Here is a 22,254-nt window from a genome sequence, read left to right on the forward strand (position 1 = left end):
TCAGAGGAAAGGTTGTGCATCTCTCTCCAGCCTGGGCAAATCTCTCAGCAGACTAGAACCTAAATAATGATTTATAATTTTTCTTTCCTGTGGATACTACTGTTTCTGTTTTTCAGATCCGGAGAATGGTGGAGAGCAAAATCTCTCACAACAAGAAAAGAAGGTTTCATTCCCAGCAACTATGTAGCAAAAGTAAACACCCTGGAAACAGAAGAGTAAGTTCTCCTAGTCCCCAAATACTGGCAAGCTTCTTCACCCCGGTGGTGTATCCTTTGTGGGTGGGGAAAGAGGTGGTTCTAACTCTTTGAAATACTTTTCAGATGGTTCTTCAAAGACATAACCCGAAAAGATGCTGAAAGACAACTCCTGGCTCCTGGAAATGGTCCTGGAGCTTTCCTTATCAGAGAAAGTGAAACATTAAAAGGTAGGGTTTGGGGTGGGTTACTTTGGGTTTGATATAGAGATAAAACGATGCAGTCAATGTACACAAAAATTGGCATCAGGTGGCACTGGGTGTGGAGTAGTCGCAGTGCATCCTATTGTGTGAATTTTCTGCACTTCTGTAGGAGTGAGAAGAATGAGAAAATTATCAGAAAAAGAGAGAAGAGAGTTGCAGGCTAACACCCAAAGTTGCAATAAGGGTGGAAAAAAAAGTGTATGTGTGTGATTACACTGACAACAGAGATGGATGAAGTGGCATCTTTTCTCTTCTTAATGTTTGTGACTCCTTTACTGAAAGACATGTTACTGTAATAGTAGCTGCTGCATTCTATAGTCTTCCATTATTGGGTCTGTATCCATTGCTACAAGTTTAAAATTGTAGTTAGTGCATAATGAGGGTTTTCATTTCTACAGTGTAGTGGGAGTCTTTTCAGAAAGCTTTTTAGTAAAATTTTGTGCTCTAAACAGAGCACTTTGGGCTGAAAAGTTTAGTGGAGTCTCCAGGCTCTTCAGCTGGGACTTTCAGGAGAGCATGGGAAGTCCTGCCCCAGCCTCTGGACTCTGACGGTAGTCTGGATGGATATTCCAGCTGGATGCTGTAACACTGCATCTTCCAGGGGAAGACACGTGAAGCCTTTCAGCAGATCATGTCTCTCCACTCCACAGGGTAGCTTTTGGCCCTAGTGCTTGACTAGGTATCACTCTGTAATGGGCCCAATATCATTGTGCTCTCAGCTGAAGACTCCTAAATGAAGTTCTCAAAGGAAAACTCCTAAATTCTACATGGTGTCCTGAGAGCAAGGCAAAGAGCCCCCCAGTATCACTGGCTATGTGTGTGAGGAGAGATAAGGGGGTAAGATGGTTTCTTGTCCTTTGAAAATGGACAAGAATTGCACAAGTAGAAGAAACAAAGAGTGCTGTAGCTAAGGGTAGATGCTCTCCTGCCCCAATTGAAATCCCAGATGATGTTAGGCTCCATAGGACTGCCTAGGGACCAACAGATCTAGCAGATCAACAGGTCTGCTGTCCCTCCTGCATGCCTCAAGCCATCTCCAAACTCTCCTTTTGCTAGCTGGCCCATGACAACCAGCATGTTCCTTTTTCAAAATGCTGATCTCCAAATTTCAGCTTCTGTTTGAGTAAGGTCACAGCCTTGGACTTGCTCTCCCAGCCACTTCTACTCAAGCTGGGGGACTTTCCGCAAAACTGGGCACTGAATATGGAGCTGCCTGGAATATGAAACGTGTGAATTTGTTGAATAAGATTGAAAAAGAAAGTGTGACTGTAAGCATTTTGGTGACTGGTTCAGGGCTGGCTATTGGCTAACTTCCTCCTGTTCATTGCAAAATGCTTTTTGAGGAAATAATGGAGTAAAAAGAAAAGCAGACAGCATGGCAATTTTCTTAGGCTCAACTGTGCATGTGTGGACAATGTAGATTTTTGCTATGTGTTAATGATCATTCCTTCTTTATCCACAGGCAGCTATTCTCTCTCCATACGAGACTATGATCCGGACCATGGCGATGTCATTAAGCACTACAAAATCAGGAGTCTAGACAATGGAGGATTTTACATCTCTCCAAGAATAACTTTTCCTAACATCAATGATATGATCAAACATTATCAAAGTAAGTTAGATCAGTTAGTGAATTACTTAATAGAATGCAGTCATTATTTCCTGTGAAGGAACATAAATGCTTTCTTCTTTTCTTTCAAAGTTTTTCTTTTTTCTTTTTTTTTTCTTCCTAAATAACTTGGGCATGCATGTTATCAAATATAAAGTAAAACTGATTGGAACCCAAGTATTGTTGTTATCACAACCAGACCTAATGATGGTTGCTCTGTGGCATACCATTGTGAAATGAAGACTGGCTTTATAAAACAATTCATCAAACTTAGGGTGATGTGAAGCTATAATAAGAATTGCCTGCCTTGTAAATAATATTTTATTTAAGAGTAATTTTTTATTCATAATTAGCAGAAATACATATAGACTTCTGAATGTCATCTTGTACCTGGTATTGAGTGCGAAACTGGTTTTATTTTTCCTGAATATGTATTGGTTTAATTATTTATTTTTAAAGGAAGAAATATTCCATATACTTCAAAGAAATAAAATTGCACCCACATAGAATGCACATATTTATTTAAAAAAACAAATGGGGGGAAGAGGAAGGGGCAAGCCTACCTGTGTTTTAGCTGCAAAACTGACTTCTCATTCTGCATAACCTCCTGCTGGATAGCTCCAAAATACAGGGTTTTTATCTTGTAACTGGGAAGAAAGACAAGACAAAAAAAGGTAGGACATAAAATCACATAGTGATTTTTCAAAGCCATTCTGAGGACGTGGCCATGAAATTTTTCTGAATAGTTAGCTGTGTGTGCTAGGTGTTCAGCACAGCTGGAAAACCTGAGAATTATTCAACATTTATATAAAAGCTATAGCTCGTCAGTGTATGGAGAAAAAATAATGTTGACCTACTTATGCTTGTATGCACATCTGTCTGAAATCATGTTGCAAGAAAATTTAATGGCAAATTCTGAGCACAGGTCCCAAACCTGACTCCAATGTGCATCTTAATCAACATAGTGTCAGTAATAAGATCTGATATTGTACTTATTTGGTGCAAATTGTACTAAAACCCCTTAATAATCTGACACTAACCAGATGTGTGTGGTAGTTCTTTATTAAATTTGTCTCTGTATGCCAGATTTCAGATCAGAGGCACTTAAAGTTTTGTGAAAGCACCAAAAAGGCTACATTTTCATCATAGCATCTCATTATTTTGAACATTATTGTGGGCTGGTTAGTGCACACCTGCAATTAAGCCATGTTTATCTCGAGTTGCGAGGCACAGAAGTGTAATGTATTTTGTATTTTTTTTTTCTTTGAACACCAGGGCAATCAGATGGCTTATGCAGAAAGTTGGAAAAAGCTTGTATTAGTCCCAAACCTCAAAAACCATGGGATAAAGATGCATGGGAAATTCCACGGGAATCAATTAAATTAGTGAAGAAACTTGGAGCTGGTCAGTTTGGAGAAGTCTGGATGGGTGAGTTTATTCTTTTGAAATGAGCATTTAACTCTGAAGGAAGTTTCAGAGTCATTCAAAAAAAATAGTGGACATGAACCTGGTCCTATATAGTTGTAAGAAAGCAAAATCAGGCCCAGAATACACCTTCTTGTGAGGAGAGGGCGCTTGTAAAAGGAGGTAGATACCTGACAAGGAAGTGGAACAAATCCTCTTGGTGTCTTTTAAAGGAAAAAATTGTGAGTAAGCCCTGTAATTTAGAAGGTCCAAGACAATAGTTTTTGTTATGTTTTGAGGTGGAAATAGAAGGTTATAGTAAGATGTTGCTCCTGAATCTCAAAATGGATGAGCCTCTCAGAACTTTGTTTCAAATCAGAAAGTGTTAAAGAACATGAAATAAAAAGAAACAATGTCTTTTAGTGAATTGTACATAGAGATTTCATTGTCCATTTGTGAAGAAGATGCCTCCTGCAATGCAGTGCATGGTACTGCCATACTGGGTGAACAAAGGGAACAGACTTAACCCAAGAGTACTGTCTGCCAGTGTGCTGCTCAGAGAGTAGGTGATTTATGTAGTAAGAAGACTAGAGATTGAACAGCCCATACCTTGAATCATCAGGCAAGACCCAAATAATAAAACTGTCATAAGACTTACAAGTTGTAAACATTAATATATACCCAGCAGAAAAATGATAGCATTAATTATTGTAACCTGAATAACCTGCTTTGTTGGCTTACAAGCAGTATTTCCTCAGCCTTAGTGACTTCCTATTGGCAAGGGGCTATGCCCAGTGTCACATTCTGTGAAAATGATTTCATCATCTTGCTTGTGAAATGCTGTCTGTTCTGACATCAGAGTATTCTTTTGGCTTCCTTATTGCATGCTCTGTGCACTATTCATTGCTTACACGCTTTTGCCAGTTACCATCTTATTTGAGGTAAGCTATATCTTCCCCCCAAAATCTTCATTAAGATGTTTTCTTCGGGCCAAATCATTCTCTTAACCTTTCCCTGAATCCCTTTTTGGGACTCTATGTTTAAATAGAAATAAATTTGTTACAGTTATAATAAATGATCAGATTATGGTGATGATGATTATTATCAATTTTAAGGCCTAAAATTCTATAAGCAGAGCATTTCTGAGCATCTTGAAAGTGTATCCCAAGGGTTGCTAGAAGACACAAAGCTATGAAAGGGTCTCTGATAATCCATGGGATGTGTCAGTCTGACAGGAAAGTCATTGCTTTGAAGACATGCTCTCATTTAGAAAAGCAAAGAACAGACTGGTGCTGTTTGACTGGCAAATTACACACACACAACTACAGTGTCAATCAGAAAGCTGTAATTCAGTCATAGGTGCAATCTTCACATAAAAATAAATCACATAAAAAGTGCAAGCAACACATCTCTTTAATATCATATAATATAGCCAAGTTCAGCCTTTTATCTGCCTTCACGAGAAAAGGCTTAAGAAACCCTCTAGCTATGATATACATGAATGACAATTAGATACTAGTCAGGACAATTGTCAACCATTGTGCAGTTATTTCTGTCTAATGAAGCAGGGCAACAAATGTTTAACTTACACTGAAACACGGTGGAAGACTGTGGTAGGAGATAATCACCTGCTTGAAAATGCAGATAATTTTGAGAAGTGAATGCTTCAGCACATACACACAGAAAAGAATAAAACTTTAAAAAGGTGTTCTGCTTCAAGATGCTTCCTCTTGTTTGTGTCATTATTTTAACATCTAAATTGGGCCTGAACCCTATGTCTGAATTGCTGCACTGTGAGAAAAACTAATGTACTGTGAAAGCGATCGCTGCATTTCCTCTTCTTTGCTTTCTTTCTGAAGTGAAAGAAGATGATTTGCATGGCACAGATCCTCTCAAATCAGGAGCATGGTTAATCTTAAAACCAGGGAAGTTCAAGCTGGAAAAGCATATTAGGTCAGCTGTGTGGTGCAGGGTGTCAGCAAACACTGTGTATTGTAATGATCACCCAGGGACTTGGGGAGTTATGTAGAGGTACTGAGAAATAACCTGGTTGCTATGCTCTCCTAATTCAAGAGCTGGTTGTTACACTGCCTCGTCACAGAGAACAAAATTATTTTTCAGGCACAGTGTGAATTAGAGAGAAATATTGGTCCATTGTTTAATTACTAAATAAATTTCTTCTTGATAAAGGATACTCAGAATTTCAGAGGGAAAATAGTGTCCCACTCAGAGGAATTGTGCTTTTGAGTAAAGAAGGAGGTACAGCTACTGGACAAAGTCCAGCAAAGAGTCACAAAGATGATGAGGGGACTGGAGCACCTCTCTTTTGAGGGAAGGCTACGAGAACTGGGACTGTTCAGCCTGGAAAAGGCCCAGGGGGATCTTATGAGTGTATGTAAATAGCTGAAGGAGGTATGCAAAGTGGATGGAGCCAGCCTCTTCTCAGTGGTGCCCAGTAGCAGGGCCAGGGGCAGCAGGCACAAAATGAAGCACAGGAGGTTCCTTCCGAACACTCACTATGTGAGTGCCCAAGCCCAGAGATGTTGTGGTGTCTCCATTCTTGGAGAGAACCCAAAGCCAACTGGACACAATCCTGGACAACCAGCTCTTGGTGCCTCTGGGGGTGATGGACACAGACGCCTTCCACAGGTCCCTTCTGCAATTTTGAGAGATACGGGAATATAGAGATAATGCTGATACTGCAACGTGAAGATATGCAAGTATGTCTTTTATAGTATTTTCTTTTTAGTATTTCCAGAACTACTTTCTGGGCTTCCATGTGGACATCTTCCTCTTGAACATTTTGGAGGAAATTAACTTATATTATGGAAGGATTAAGAAAAACCTAGGAACAAAAAGCAGGCCTCCATGTGCCCCAAGCACTTGGCTGTGTTCCTGGATGACCTTTGCAGAGAATCTTTATTATGGAATGGTCAAGTGAAACTCCTCCATCTCTGAAGCATTGCTATTACACAGGGAAAAGTTGGTATCGGTTTTCCAGTTTTGTCTATCAATACAAGTGCCATTTTACACATTTTATAGAGATTTTCTGGGTTGAGGCTACTGAGTTAATGTTTACGTGTGAATTTGGTCATCAGTTGTGCTGACCTGATGGACAGAAACAGCATGGTAGAGTTGTGTTCACACTTCATGCACTGCACCATGGAAGTGGTTAGAATGCTGCAGCCTGGGCTTTCTGCCTTCACATTTAATGGGCTGTGTGGAGATGAGTGAGAAACGGAGCCACTGCTGCATTATTCTGTTCTGCAGCTGAGGGATGGCTGCAGTCGGTGTGATGCCTTTTCCTGGTCTTAAAATCAAGAGTCATACACAGTTAGAAGGGGGAAAGGGATTTTATCTTGGTATTTATTTTAAGGATCTTTAGCTGCACACGTCCAGGTCATATGCATCAAATGAATGCCTCCCCTAAAAGATCTGGTATAACATTATAGGTTTTACTAATTAGCATATCTATCCAAGATTCCCCAATGAGAATCTCAAATGAGTCCCCTCCCCAAGGAGCCTTCCCCTGGATAGTTCTGTCTTAATTTATAGAATGTGTTCTGGAGAGGACCTTGAGGTCTGAGGCACACTGATCCCTATTTACAAAGCTTCTAAAATGTTTAGTCTCTTAGCTTGACAAACAAGTCCAAATATGTAAAGAAAAAGCACTAGAAATACAAAAGTTATAAAAAAGGTATAACAGGGGTATAAAAGAACAGGCAAAAAATCTTCATGGCATCAGGTGAAGGAGTGAAGTGCTGACATGCAAATGGATGCAGAGAAGCTGCTGTTCCTCAGTCTCTTCCCCACTACCTCTTCCAATAGTAACTGCTCCAGCCATTATCTGTCTTCTAGAAGTGTCATACCTCCACAGCTCAAACAAGTTGTTCCCAGTGTACCCTGCAAGGAACTACTGCAAAAGTAGAGGAAGGAGAAAGCTGCATACTACAGGCTTGTTCACAAAGTTGTCCCTCTTCAGTCCTGTTCAGAAATAGTAGGCTCAACCTCAATTTTCTATTATAAGTTTGTATCACATCTTGGCCTGTTTAAGCCCATGAAAGTATCTGGGGACAACCTTGCTGTGCAAGATACTACTCTGTCAAAATAATAGTAATCAACTCCAAAATAAATACCTGAAACACTAAATTTTTTTGAGAATTCCATTCTAACACGTAGAGAAGAACATATCTCATTGTGTGAGACATCATCACACACTCCTCAGACTTTCATACTATTGCTTGCTTCACATTTGATTTGTAACAGTAGCTAAAACTGCAAAGAGACTCACTTCCTGCCATGGTATGAAAGGTTTTTAGACCATGGAGTTCAGTGCATCTGGGCAGCTGCTTTAGTGATGTGATGAACCAGAGCAGCACTGCAAGAGCAGGGTCTATGTTTTATGCATTTTTATTCCTGGTGTGAACTGATATGATGTGAATCATGATGCTCTGTGGTATTAATAATCCATAAAGAGAATTCTCAAGCAGGGCTAAGAGGAAAGTTAACAAGGCAAATGCAGCCATTATGGTGTATTTTATTAATGAGTCACATCTTGCTTGCATCTCAGGTGTAAAGGATTCTCTTATTCAATAATCTCTGAATTAGAATATAAGTAATATGTGCTTTGGAAGTGTATTTTCTTCTGGAGCTGTTAGAAATAGAGCATGCTCATAGAGTTACTGGCCACCTTGTTTTGCTGTCCCATCTCTCCCAATACCTGATGAAATAAATGAACCAGAGAGAAATCAAGATCAGTTACCTCTACTGCTCTCACCAGCTATTTGTTTTGTGTGTTACCACCAGAGGGTCAGGGTAGACTTTTTTTACAGCAGAAAACCTCAGTGTCACAGAGGTGTTGTAGTAAAGCAAACTTTCTGTAAGAAAGTGCCGAGTTGGATGGATATCTTTAGGGAATGTAAAATACTGTTACATAGTTAATGTTAAGTGTTTTGGTCATAAGTGCTTCACAGAAATGTTGTATTAATTAGTACGTTCACTAGAGAATTCAACAAATTGAGACTGAAGCTCATGCTCTGTTTTAGGGTATGGATAGAATATTAGAAATTATACAAATAATCTTTCTACTTCTTAAACAGAGAGAAGTATATTTAATATCTGTTGTTCTGACAGATATAAATTGTATACGTGAGCTTTAACAGAAAATTTGACCTGTAGCTGTAATTTCTTACTATTAGGTAATTTAAAGAAATTTATTTGTTATGTTTTGATCTGCCCATGTTTGGAAAAATAGATTTAATAATCATGCAGGTGAATATTTTGTGATTGGCATAGTGGCTTTTCTCAAAAAAGATGCAGTGGTTAGAGCGATCACTTAAGATATGGAAACTAGGTCCTTGCTTTGCCACTGATTTCTTTTGCTGGATGATAAATAGCATAAGGAAATGGTGTATTCCAGTTTAGAGGTGTGTCCATCATGGTGATGATTCTGATTGTTGCGGAATAAGGAAATGAGGCTATTTCATTGAGTCATGAAAGTTTTACCTCTTCTGAGAAATATTTCTACAGTGTTGCAATGGGTATGGTGGGGGATAAAAGTTGCATTTATATCCCTCTTTCTCTCTCTTTAATTTCTTTATTTTTCAAATTAAATGACTTCACAAGATAAACTTCAGGATCAGTGCTTGCTACTCTATTTTTAAATGCTATTTTAACATTTATTTAATGTTTGGGAAACATTAAATCTGAAAATCATTCACTGCTTTTCTCTTTACTGAGTTTCTCTTTATATAGTTAGAATGTTGCATTAGAAGGTTTGATAAACAGAGAAATGAACAACAGCCACAGTCTCCTCTAGTCTTGGCATGGGCTGTGTGATAAGAAGTTATCACATTTTAAATCTTGTGCTGAAGACTGCAGGATTGCAGTCCTGGCAGTGTGTCCCTGTTGGTCACGAGAACCATTTGTCTGCACCTTCCCGTAATGCTCCATTTCAGCACTAAGGGTTACAGGAAGGATTATAAGCATGAGACTGGCATGCATAAAATAAGTGTAATCATGGGATTTAAGATACTTCAGAATCTCGCAGTCGGTCCTTGGGCTCTATTGTTCTGAGGCAGTTTGAGTGGACATTCATTGAAACATGACCAAGTATTTTATGGGCTACTTGTGAAAGGAAACTTGGTATGAAGTAAGATCATTTGCTTGCTTTATTTTTCTTTTAGATAACTGATTTCTAAAAATAGGGAATGGATCATTTTTCTCTGCAGTGCTGTATAAGTTGCAAAATAAAATGGAATTCTAGCATAAATATTTGTGCTACATCTGGCACTTGCTTTCAGGCTCTTAGCTATTCCTGGAATCCAACCTCACCTGCTTTACAAATTCCTGCTAGTCGGGACACTGTGGGGTGCAGAGTGATTTCAAGTGCACTGACCATGTTCCCTCCTTGTAGGTTACTATCATAACAGTACAAAAGTGGCTGTGAAGACTCTGAAGCCTGGAACAATGTCTGTGCAAGCCTTCCTGGAGGAAGCCAACCTCATGAAAACACTTCAGCATGATAAGCTTGTTAGGCTTTATGCTGTAGTGACCAAAGAAGAGCCTATTTATATTATAACAGAATTCATGGCAAAAGGTGAGAAAAACATTGGATCTGCGTGCTGATTTGGGCTGAGGTAGAATTAATTTTCTTCCCAGTGTGTTTTGGGTTTGTGCTGAACACAGTGATGATAATACAGAGATGTTTTCGTTGTTGCTGAGCAGGGCTCACACGCAGCCAAGGCCTTCTCTGCTTTTCGTGCTGCCACGCTGGTGAGGAGGCTGGGGGTGCATGGGAGGGTGGGAGGAGACAGAGCCAGGACAGGTGACCCCAGCTGACCAAAGGGATATTCCAGACCAGATGGCATCATGTTCAGTATGTAAAGTGGGGGGAGGAAGGAGGCACATTTGGAGTGACAGTGTTTGTTTTCCCAAATAACCATCACACATGATGGGGCCCTGCTCTCCTGGGTATGGCTGAACACCTGCCTGCCCATGGGAAGCAGTGAATTAATTCCTTGTTTTGCTTTGCTGGTGTGCACAGCTTTTGCTTTTCCTTCTCCTAGTAATCTGTCTTTATCTCAGCCCATGAGTTTTCTGCCTCTTACCGTTCCTATTCCCTCCCTGATCCCACTGGTGGGGAGTGGGTGTGCAGCTGCGTGGGGCCTGGTTGATGGCTGGGGTTAAACCACAACAATCTGCAAGCAGTATTTTAGTGAACTCTTCTGGTTCTCCTAAACTAGTTCCCTTTCTTTTTAAAGAAAGGAATGATAGAGTTATTTTTGAATATTCAGATATTAAGGGAAGGAGCACTTATCCTTAAGATGGGCTGAGGCTTTAATTTTATGATCCATTGCTGCATTTGTGAGATAAACCGTTTTTACATTTTCTTAAATGCAGCATTTTCAATTGTTTCTGAATTAGAGGATAACCCCCAGAATAACTCTGGTTCCTTTGGACTCCCTACCTAACTTGTGTTTCTGGTATCATAGCAAGGCAATTTAAACAAACCTCAGGAATTGCCTTATTGCGGTCCTTGAATTGATAAAGGTGTGTGTAATAAAATGAATGAGGAACGGTCCTGCAAGGATGGCTGCACTACTAGAAAAGGACTTTATAGAGCATTCCTACACAAAATCTGCAAAGTTTCCTTCTCAGATTATCTTGGGTGGTAGTTTTTCTTGTTTTGTTCTGTTTTCAAGCAATTTTGCTGGTAACTTCATGAACAAAAGTTGAGGCACTTGGAAAGGATTGATGTAGGTGATTCTTCTGACAGCTTTCCTGATGGTCCATAGAGTAGGTTACTTATCAAACTCAACACCATTGAACTGAGGGATGGTCTGATGGGAGTTTTCTACAGCCTGGAAAATGGCAAAACTTGAATGTCTGACATTCTGATTTGGGTGTTCCTGTTGTTAAATCATGCAAAGAGACTGTCTTACTGTAGTCAACTTGAAAATACATCAAAACACTTCACTGCATCAGTTTTGTGATCCAGAAAACTGGGGAAATAACGTGACCTTTATTTTTGTAATAAGCTGCACTGGCTTAATCTTCCTCTATCTTAACAGGAAGTTTGCTGGATTTTCTGAAGAGTGAGGAAGGAAGTAAATTGTTGCTTCCAAAGCTAATCGACTTCTCTGCTCAGGTAAAGTTTAAGAAATACGCTCAGAATTAATGGGGGTTATTGCTCTCAGAGTCTGAAACTTGTACTGGGCCATTTTACCCTAAGGAATTTTTGCATTAAAAAAATGTAATTTACAAATCAATTTTTATTAAATATGGTTATTTGAAAGGAGGAAATGGAAAAAAGAGGTTTCAAAGGGAATATGTGGTTAGGCTTAACTCGTAGATACTGCTGGTGACCTGCTTAGATGGCAGCAGCACCCAGCTGCCTTCTTTTGTGAAAAGGCTGCTTTCAATTTAAGCAGCTACAAGTTGAAAGTGTAAGGACAAGTTTGTGAGTTTTCACTTAGCAGATTCCCTCAGTGTTAATAAATGTGTCATGTTTTTTACTTCTTAGGTTAACTGGTCAAACTCCTCTTAGCTTCAGTGTACTCTTCTTGATTTCAAGTTCTTTGGTAAACTGTTATGAAATGGTGTTTCAGGTACTAGTACATGATTTATGAACCAGGATGTTTGTTTCAAACTATACAAGTTATCTCTGTCTTAAATGAAACCTGAAGAGAGAGACTCCAGAGCAATTTGTGTGTCAAAGCCTGAATCAAAGGTCACAGAGCCCGGTGTTCTGTCTTGGGCAGTTATCAGAATTAGGTGTCCAGGGAGGCATGTAACAAAAGTAGAGTAATAATTCTGCTTTTGCAGGTTGTATTTCATGTTAGTAGTAGGTAATTATGGCATTTCTCGTAGGTTATTTCAAACCAACCTTTTGAGGTAGGTTTTTTATGCACAAGAGTTTGCAGATTCTTGTACCCTATTATGTTGACTTGTTATAACTCATGAGGAAAGATGGGAAAATAGTAAAAGATATAATAAAGCATTAGAGATTTATACCAAAAATTCACAGTATTATGTAAATGTTTTATGTAATTATTGCTGTACAAATAATTATAAGATTAGATGTTAGGAGTACTTCTTTAGCAAGAGAATTGTCAAACACTGGAACAGCCTTCCTAGAGGGGGGATCAATGTCCCAAACCTATCATATTTTAAGAGTCATTTGGTCAATGCCCTTAATACATGCTGTACCTTTTGGTTAAAGTGGCCTGAAGTGGTCAAGCAGATGACTAGATGATCACTGGAGGTCCTTTCCAACTGGAACTATTCTATTCTATAGTATATTATATATCACATATCCTTATACAGATGTTCAGTGTATCAAATATAGATTTTTATTTCATGTAGACTCCATGAAAGAGCTATTTTTGCTGTAATTGTTGGTTTAGTGTGGCTATAGGCTCTCTAAATTTTCCAAACTCTTTGGGTAATTTGTCCTTGAGAATTTATTTTTAGTGGAATAAAAGCTTTGTAGATGTGGAAAACCTGCTGGATCTCAGGTCACGGTCTGAAGAGATGAGTAATAGTGGACAGAAAAGAAAATAAAAGGTAGCTTTGAAAATGGTGTGTAAAATTCAAGAGAGAAAAGAATATCTGTGAGCAGTGATATGAAAGGAGACCTGAGATGTGGAGAGAAAAGCACACGTGGTTTCACAGAAGACCTTGTTATTGGAGTTAATGATGTTGTGTTCATTTTAAATTAATACTGTGTTTTTAGAAATTTAAGGCTTAAGAAGGTTAATGAACTAGAGAGTAACTCTGTGTACAACTTGGGTAAATCACTTCAAGATAACAGGGGCCAGAGATTGTCATTCACAAAGCTTTGAAGGTCAGGTCACTTCAAAGGGACATCATTTGTCACCCTGATCTGACAGCAACCTCTCAGAGCCAGTTCCTGCACTTGGCCCCAGAGGCCAGGACCTTGTGCTTCACAGGTGATAGGAGAAGTCCCTCTTGTCATAAGATGTAGACCATCAACAGAAATTCCTGAGTCTGGCTTGCAAAAGGGATGTTCAGGAATGCCTCTCTGAGGATTTCTGGCTGAGACCCAAACAAAACTTTGGAACAGGGATACCAGGATTTTTCTTACGGAAAGAATTTGTAGGGTTTCTAAGCACATTTGTAAAGAGCCCTTAATGCCACTGTGTGATAACAGGGCTGTGTGGAATAGACTTGCAGGCTGCATGTGTGTGGTTCCAGACCAGAGATTTTCCTCTAACCAACACAGATGTTCCACCAGTCTTCTCTGACAGTCTGAATGTTAATTGATGGGTCTTCAGGGCAAAAGATGGACAAAAATCTTTTCAGATCTTTGCTGAGGTAACCTGTGGATCACACTTTTCCAGAATGTAGGTTGTGTATAAAGGAGAACACAAAATGTGTGTAGTATTTTTGGTGTGACTCTGGTTTGTATAAATGGAACACTAATTTATTCTTACAGAAGTGATGTTAACCTCTTTGCAGAGCTAAGGCAAAAGAAATTTGGAGAGATGTTTCAGAAGAGGTTAAAAATAACATGGAGGGAAGCTTGTGGTGAAGTTCTTAAAAACGATCAGGCTTTTTTTTTTTTTTTTTCTGGGGGACACATGCTTGAGCTCTTCATTACCCTCTGATTACACCATTCTGGCAGGGCAGTTTGCCAGGCTATCCCAGCTTCTCAGGAGTACTGAAAATCCAAGAAATGGTAGCTGAGCATTCACCTATTTTTGCCTTCACACGTCTGTGATGTTACATGACACAGGAGGGACTGGGAATGGGAGAAAGGGAGAGGAGGATGTGGTCTCTGTGACTATTAGCTGGCTAAAGAATATGGTTCAGGTACTTGTATAGGAAACCCCCAGATGAAGCTGATTTTCCAAGTGAAGAGCACTGTGGGTTGTTGTTTGCATTGCCAGGCTCTTGGTTAGTGCCCCACTCACTGAGCTCATTACGCCTTTGCCTTGAAGAGTCTTGCAAAAAATATGTGTTTGCTAGAGGTGAAACATTCTGACTTTGCAAAATGAGGACTGCTCCTCTAGGTGAAATAAACAACTTTTAAAAAGTAAGGGTTTTTCAAGCAAGTGATCAAATACATTCCTGCTCTGCTATACTGACTTTGCTGTCTAGTTAGGTGAACACACCTGCTGATGGCCATTTTTGGCAGAGATAGCTGTTACTGGGTTAGGCTTACATCTGGCGCCTACTTTAACTTAGAGCTGTGAATTCTGGGTTTTGATGGGTCTCTTTCTGTAGTAATGGTCATGATTTATAAAATTAAGTTTGTGGAGAAGATGGCAAGAAGGTAGTGCTAGGAAGGTGGTCCAGCTCAGTTTCGAAAGCAACCTGCCCTCTGACAGAGCTGAAGAATCTCTTGTGTTTCAACCAGTGCATGTGAGTGGGAGCTGGGGGAATCTAGTGTTAGATATGCCCTGGCAAAGACAGTTTTATCCATTAGAGATGAATGCTAGAAGTCTCTGAAATGAGAATGATTTAAGGGAAGCTGAGTTTTGCAAACATATCTTCAAGCACATACTATCTGCTTTAGTACAGAGCAGAGCTGTGGCACCTCCTGTAGAAGTCAGCACCAGCCTGCCTCCTTCAGCACTAAAGCAACTGGAAAACTCAGGTTTTTTCGAGTTGGTTTCTGTTGTGCCCCAGAGACAATTTACCAGAAGAGCCTCCATTTCTTTGCTTCACATTTCTTGAATTCATAATTGTTCCTGTTTGATGAGATCTGCTGGAAGTGCGTGACACGAATTCAATGAACCTTTTGTGTGTGCAAACTCTTCCTGCTTCTTATGCAAATCCGTTCTCTTCCATGTAGGACACACATGCGTAGTGGCTGTGGTTAGGAAAATGATACCTGTTTTTACTAAACAAACTCATAACTTTCGAAAGGGTCAAAGCTTTGTCCTAAAAACAGTCTTTCTTCTTCCCCATGCAGTGCTGGTACTTTCATTAATTCTTCTGTGATCTACAGCTTGACTGGAAACTTCTTTCTGACTTCTAAGGCTACAGTGCCATTGAAATAATAGTAAACTTAGAATAAAATTAATAGAAATTTTTGATGCAGTATTTTAATCCCTCTCTACCCTCTTTTTTAAAGTCATAGTAGAAAGTCATACCTAGATTACAATTAATTTAAAATCTCATTTGGCATTGTGACATTTCCACTGCATATTCCTTTTCAGGCTTCTTTGATTTTTAATGATACACTCTAACGTTCCAGTGCATAATTATATACATTACTTTTATAATAATTTTTTTCCCTGTGAGTCTGCTTTGACTACATAGCTGCTTGACTGGGGCAAGAGGAATATGATTTTGCAACCTTTCCTGACTTCACCTTTAGGATAAGCACTGCTGCGAACTGAAAATTGTTATTACACTGATGTATCATTTGAAGATATGTGTCTTTTGCAACAGTTTCCAGTGGCCAGATACAAAGGGTCTACACCCTCTTCATAGAGTCACGTGAAGATGAAGTGTCTTTTTGAAAATTCTGTGATCAAAAAGTAAATTTTATTTTATTATGCATCTGGACATTATTGAAAGGTACAGTTATTGAAAGGTTGATCCCAGACCAAAACAGCCCTGTCCAGATCAATAGCACCTCCACTTCAAACCTTTCAAAGCTGCAGACAGTTTGTAGTGAGGCTTCTCCCTAGGAAGTGAGAGAATTACCAGATTAAGGCAGCGCGGAACTCAGGGTATGCTCCATTATTTCCTCTGCTTAAAATGCACCAACAGGATGCTTGTGTCTACCCTAAGTGTTTTGCACTCATTCCAGTCTGATTTTTGGGTTGCTTCACCTGTTTGGCAAGAGCATCCCACCAAGCTGTGGGCCCGAGCAGCCCACATGGGCAGCTGGGAGTAGCTCTGAGGCCACTGTCCCACACCCACCGTGACTTTTAGCTGAAGCTTTACAGAGGTTGGCTTGTGGAGTGATGGATTTCTCCTGGAGCACTTTCCTTTCATTCCTACCCTGGGTGCATAGTTCCTAGTATGTAGAGATTTGTTTGGGTTGTTTTTAAAAAGATTTAATTTGGGTATTTCTGAAAGTGTGTCAGTGGTTCATTAAAGGTGATGGGGAACTGCTCCTTCTTGGCAGTAATGCTTGTGCAGTGTAGGCAGAATTCTCTTTTAAAGGCCACAAAACCTGTTCCTGAAGCCCAAATTAGCTTTCCCATCCTGCTCCTGAATAGAAGTTGCATGTAGCTGAACAGTCTTGACAGGTACCAATGATCATTAAAAGAGAGGGGAAAAAGGCTTTAATTTTCTTTTGTTCATATGAATTTCTCTAGCATTAACATTTCATTTGGCAATGAAAACCCAACAATAATCATTAGAAGTTATCACGTGGGCTCTGGCACCCATTCCCTCAATCAAAAAATCTCAATTTTTTTCTTTCTTCTTCTCCTATAAGCAAAGGTTTAGTGTGACCAGATGTGTGAATTCAGTTGTTTAGTCACTGTGTTTCCCCTCCTTCTCCCATTCAAAATTCCTTGCTGTTAATTTTTTCCTACTTTGGAATCTTCTGCGTTTTTCAGTGAATCTAGCACAAATAAGAGAAAGTAAGGTCTTTCAGTGGCTTTTCTTGGTTGGACTTGGAAAATAAATATTACTATCACAAATGTTTCTTTTGTGAAGTGATTCTTCATTCCCTATCCAGCAGTTTACCCAAATGTTAAATCTATGCAGGGAAGAAGGTGCTTGTGCTGTTTGATGTATTTCTGGTGGTATTACCAGACCTGTCTGCATTTTGGGTGTCTCTGCCATGCTGACCAGTCCAAACTCAGCATCAATCTTACAGCAAAACCTTCCCTTTCATCTCTGCTTCCTCCCCAAACCCAAGTAATGGCATGGGGAGGAGAGAGAGGCAGAGCAGACTCTAAATTAAATACTGCTCTTCTGTTGTGTCAGTAAGTCCCTAAAAAACTCTCTGTGGCAATTATTCACTAGTAGTTACTTCTTTCATTATTAAATGCTTTATTTATTTCTAGAAAATGTGAAATGCAGGTGTTGCTCATTCTCTTCATCAGGGTTTCTTCCTGGTTTAGTGTGAGAACCCCCCTGCATTGTACAAGGGCAATATCACACTTCTCTAAAGAATATATCTGACTGTAAGAAGAAGTTTGCAGTGGAAGGAAGTGGGAGGGCAAGTGGCTCTATTTTTCCATTGCTTAAACTGAAAAAGAGGAACAAAGACTGTGTAGTTTTGTGTTGTAAGTGGTGGCAGTGTGTGCCCTGGCAGTACCCCTTGGGGACTTTTAAAAAACGAATAAGCAGAAGTGATGTTAATGTTCTTTTCAAATTTGGCCAGCTGCTCCTGCCTGCTTTACTGCACAGCTGAAAGGAGCACTTCTGGTGCTGGGGAGGGATCTGTGCACTTGTTGCTCCTGAGGTGGAGAGGAAGGAGCCTGTGATGAAGGTGCCAGGGACTGGCACTGGTGAAGTGCCCTCACTGCTTTACTGCTCCTCCATTGGCAAATCTGAGGGCTTGGCTGTTCCCCAAATCATGTGGCCAAGAGGGGTCTGTCACCCACCTGCAGACATCCCAGAGAGGTACCTGTGGCACAGGTGGAACCATGGCCCCTGGCTGGGAATGTGCCGTCAACACGCTGGCAAGGAAGATAAAAACTGATGGCTCCCAAGCATGGGGTTTCTTTTTCTTTTTTCTTAGCTCCTCTTAAATTTTGGACAGAGTACAGTCTACACTTCAGTTTTATTACTATGAGTTTAGAAACTACTCTTTCAATTTTTTTTTTTTTTCCTGAAAACAAAAATGTTTTTCTTCAGGAAAAAAAAAAGGCAGTGTGGAAAAAAAATCATCCCCTGTGCATATTTTGAGGATATTAATCCTCTTTAATTTGGTTTGGAAATCAATTTGGACTGCTGAAATGCAGATTATATTTACTTATGATACTATCTGAGTGCTGGCTGTTGCCAAACACTCCGCATGTATGAACAGGTACATGTTGTTGTAGAGGAGAATAAAGTTGTTTCCCCTATCTTAGTAATTGTTTCCTGATTGTCCAGGCCTATTCTGGGTAAATAGGAAACTGTTGGGTTTTTTTAACTTTCTCTGCACTTTATCAGTACCTGCTTCATCAGAACACCTATATCCTAAGTGATTAATTCCTTCTATTTTCTTAGTATTTAGAAAATAAACTGGTTAATAATTTAGGAAAGAGGATATTTTAATAGAAATCTTAAGAACATTTTATTCAAGATTCTGTTTCAGGAAATGTCTTTCATACATATCTAATCCTGCCAGCTGTTATTCACCCAAATAATTCTTTCAGAGCTGCTACTGTAAGCAGAGTTTTGCAGGACTGGATCTGCACATAGGTTTTCCATGGCAATCCTCCCTTTCCTAGCTTCCATCTAAAAAATGCTCCAAAGACACCAATAATGAATAAATGTGGCTTTGCTGATACCTTTGAAGAAAGAGGGGTCAGACCTGCTAATGGAGCGGTATGGTATTGACATATCAAAGTAGCTGTTCTTTTGGTTACAGATTGCAGAAGGGATGGCATACATAGAAAGAAAAAATTATATCCATCGAGATTTGAGAGCAGCGAATGTTCTGGTTTCGGACTTACTGATGTGCAAAATTGCTGATTTTGGACTAGCGAGAGTCATCGAAGACAATGAATACACAGCAAGGGAAGGTGAGTATCTTTAGCTTTGTCTTTAAAGCTTCAGCCTCTGGGAGGCAGTGAGGCTGTCTAACAGAAAATATGGTCACCAAGGACAGAAAGTGCCCTAACAGCTTCCTAGGGACAGCATTCCAATGCCAACAACTTCTAAAACAAATAAAGGAAACCAATAACCTTTCTGGGCTGCCCAGGCTTTTTGATGAGTTTATTTTAAATAAATTTGAAAGACAAAGACAAACCGAGAGTACTTAACTGCACACAATTTTCTACATTGAACAAAGTAATTGCACAGTCACAGCTTCCATCTCACAGAATTAAAGGCCAAGAAACTGTGATCTTATATTCTCTTAACATCCTTAAGTGCCATATGGACCTCCTTTCACTTAGGGAAAGGAAGAAATCCTAGCAGGTGTAGTTGCTGGTAACAAGAAAAGCTTTAGCAGAACTGGCTACCTTTGGAAGGTGTTTTAGGAGCTGCAGCAGTAATTTGCATGTTCAGCAGCAATGTAGGCGTTGGAAGGCTGGGTCATGTCCCTGCTCAGCACACTGATGGGAGGTAACGGGGTCAGGACTGGCAAGAGGGAAAACATGCTATGAAAGGTGAATGTCTGGGGTTTGCCATGAGTGTTTTGCTGAAGTTGTCAAGGATCCTTTCAAGAAGGGCACTGTTGGCTGTAGTGAAAAGTTTTTATTTATGCTTCCATGCATAAGGGTAACTTTCCAGAGTGGTTTGTTGGCTGGTTTTCCCCTTCTCCTTTTAAAGACACCACCTCAGGTTTTCACAGAGTCTGGATGGAAACTGTGGCAATGTAGGGCAAGAGGGGAAGAACTAAATTATGAAGAAGAAAGAGAACAACGGAGTACAGTTGAGATTAAAGGAAGATGAGCTATTCAGCAGTCACTGAGTTATAGTAATTCCATAGATCAGAGGGAAGGGTCTGATTAAGCAGTTTTCAGAAATACAGACCTGTATCTCTGGGGTTTAGCTAGCTCTGGACATTGTATATTGATTAAAATAACTTTTCAGGTTATAAATTTTTTATGTTAAGTTTCTTTGATGTGTTTTCTGCTATCAGAAAAGTTTCCTAGCTCACCTGCTATTTTGTGCCAGAAAGTTAGAGCGGGCTAAAATGGGCTTAGAGACACTCTGCTTGAATTACTCCTCATTGTCAAAAGAATTAATGTAGTATTCCCAGCAAAGGCTGCCTGAATGTTTTTGTTTAACTGAAAGGAGTTTGCTTTTATATGGCAATTTCTGGAATCAGTTAGATATGAAAGATAGTAATTTAAGATATCAGTTTTTAAGGTATGTTTTGCTACTGCTTCTGCATCTTATGGCTGAATGTGAAATGGATTAAAGTGACTGTTTGAGACTACTTTCTTTTTTAGGTGCAAAATTCCCTATTAAATGGACAGCACCAGAGGCAATTAACTATGGATCTTTCACTATTAAATCTGATGTGTGGTCATTTGGGATTCTCCTGTATGAAATTGTCACATATGGGAAGATTCCTTATCCAGGTATGGGCCTGTGTTTTTACTCTCTATTTATGCTTTGGTGCTAAAAAGCAAAGAAAATATTCAGGGAAAGAGCTAGCATCTGACAGTGGTGACACCAATGATTGGAAAAATGTCTTACAGGTAATTTTACTGCTTTGAAAACTTGGTCACTGTATGTGTAAGGCACATGCCTCTCCAGGGTTAATTTTAGCAAACAGACTAATGGCACCATGGATCATTTTGATATATTCTAAAGGTGCCACAACTACAGGATATGCAGACCCTGCATTTATGACATCCCTGCTTTGTGGACAGAAGCACAGTTTCATGGCAAGGATGTAATGCTGCAAGTTTTGACAGTGCTGTTTAAGCTGCTGGGAGTTTTAATAACATAATATGTGAAGATACTAAGAAAGTATGTTTTCACAAGCAAATAGGCTGTAATAATTTGTCAGTGCTAGCTAGTCTAAACAAATATGAAAGCAGATCCTAACACAGTGTTGAGGTACCACTAGGAATATTTACTATTTGTTGCTCCATACAGTCAGGTACAAGGCCACAGAGGTGGGTACATCAATGTAGCTGCATTGGGTAGCTGTGAGATGGTCATGTGCTTCATGTTTCATTTTACATTGTTAAACAAAATATATATTAATGTTTCCAGCGCACAGAGACACCTTGTATGAAGGGGTTTTTTATGCACATAAAATTGTTACATCTCAGGCATAGATGATTAATTCTGGACAACAGACTGCATTCATTTAAGCTTACTGAGGTTATGGGAAATTGTCATAAATTCCCTTCTCCTGTGGGCAAATGAGGAAAGTACAGCCATGTTCACCTGTGCTGCACATCTCGTAGGCAGAGTAACTTCTGAGAAGAGCCTTGGGATCTTGACAGGAAAGGGAGACCAGATACTTCATGCAAGCAAAGCTTTCCCAGTGCTTCCAGAGCAGCAGCTCTTACTGTTTAAACAGTGAAAACATTTTCACCACTTCCTGAGCAGCTGGAATTCTGCATCCTGAACTTCCAGAGATGGTCAAGAGGCAGACCTGGGTCCCTGAAATGACAGTAGGCTGAACACCTCTGGGCACAGGGAAACAGGAAAACCTGTGCGACTCAGGCAGTGGTAAAGAGGTGATGGCAGCCAACTTCACACTGTTATGGAAGAACATAGTGACTTCCCATGCAAGAGGCAGAGCCAAACAGACATTCTCATGGCACAGTTCTAGGCCAGGAAAACACTTAAGCTCAAGACTAGCCCCGTTAAACTTCAAGAGGTGATAGGGCTGCTTGCACAGCTAGGTGCTCTGGCTCAGTTTGTAGATGAGGGCTATGAAATACTTGACAGCACAGCAGGTCCTCTCAAAGTCCTTTTCAAACACAGCTCATGTCCCAAGGAAGGATCAGATGGGAGCTGTGTGCAGCCAGGTAATGCATGGCTCTTCCCACAGTCAAGATACCTTTTTTCCCTGTTAGCACTTGCCTGTGTGTACAGACAGTTGCCTGCACTGAGCTGGGCTCACAAGATCATTTCTGAAGAATTTCTGCTTAGAAAATTGTCCCTCTCTGAGCAAACCAACGAGCTCACCTGGAAACCAGCACTACGAAAATACAAAACTCAG

General features: G+C 39.9%; 1 protein-coding gene across 5 annotated transcripts in view; it reads left to right on the forward strand.

Annotated features, from left to right (window-relative positions):
* Positions 1-22,254, forward strand: part of LYN (LYN proto-oncogene, Src family tyrosine kinase) — a 50,494-nt gene that overhangs the window by 23,129 nt on the left and 5,111 nt on the right. For all 5 annotated transcript variants that reach the window (XM_039549415.1, XM_039549416.1, XM_010401161.3 and 2 more), the window contains exons 5-12: positions 117-215; positions 321-424; positions 1,920-2,069; positions 3,342-3,494; positions 9,886-10,068; positions 11,543-11,619; positions 18,988-19,141; positions 20,519-20,650. In XM_039549415.1, coding sequence (XP_039405349.1) covers positions 117-215; positions 321-424; positions 1,920-2,069; positions 3,342-3,494; positions 9,886-10,068; positions 11,543-11,619; positions 18,988-19,141; positions 20,519-20,650 — 1,052 coding nt within the window. The remainder of the gene's footprint in view (positions 1-116; positions 216-320; positions 425-1,919; positions 2,070-3,341; positions 3,495-9,885; positions 10,069-11,542; positions 11,620-18,987; positions 19,142-20,518; positions 20,651-22,254) is intronic.

The sequence above is a fragment of the Corvus cornix genome, chromosome 2 (assembly GCF_000738735.6).
Source record: "Corvus cornix cornix isolate S_Up_H32 chromosome 2, ASM73873v5, whole genome shotgun sequence".
NCBI lineage: Eukaryota > Metazoa > Chordata > Aves > Passeriformes > Corvidae > Corvus > Corvus cornix.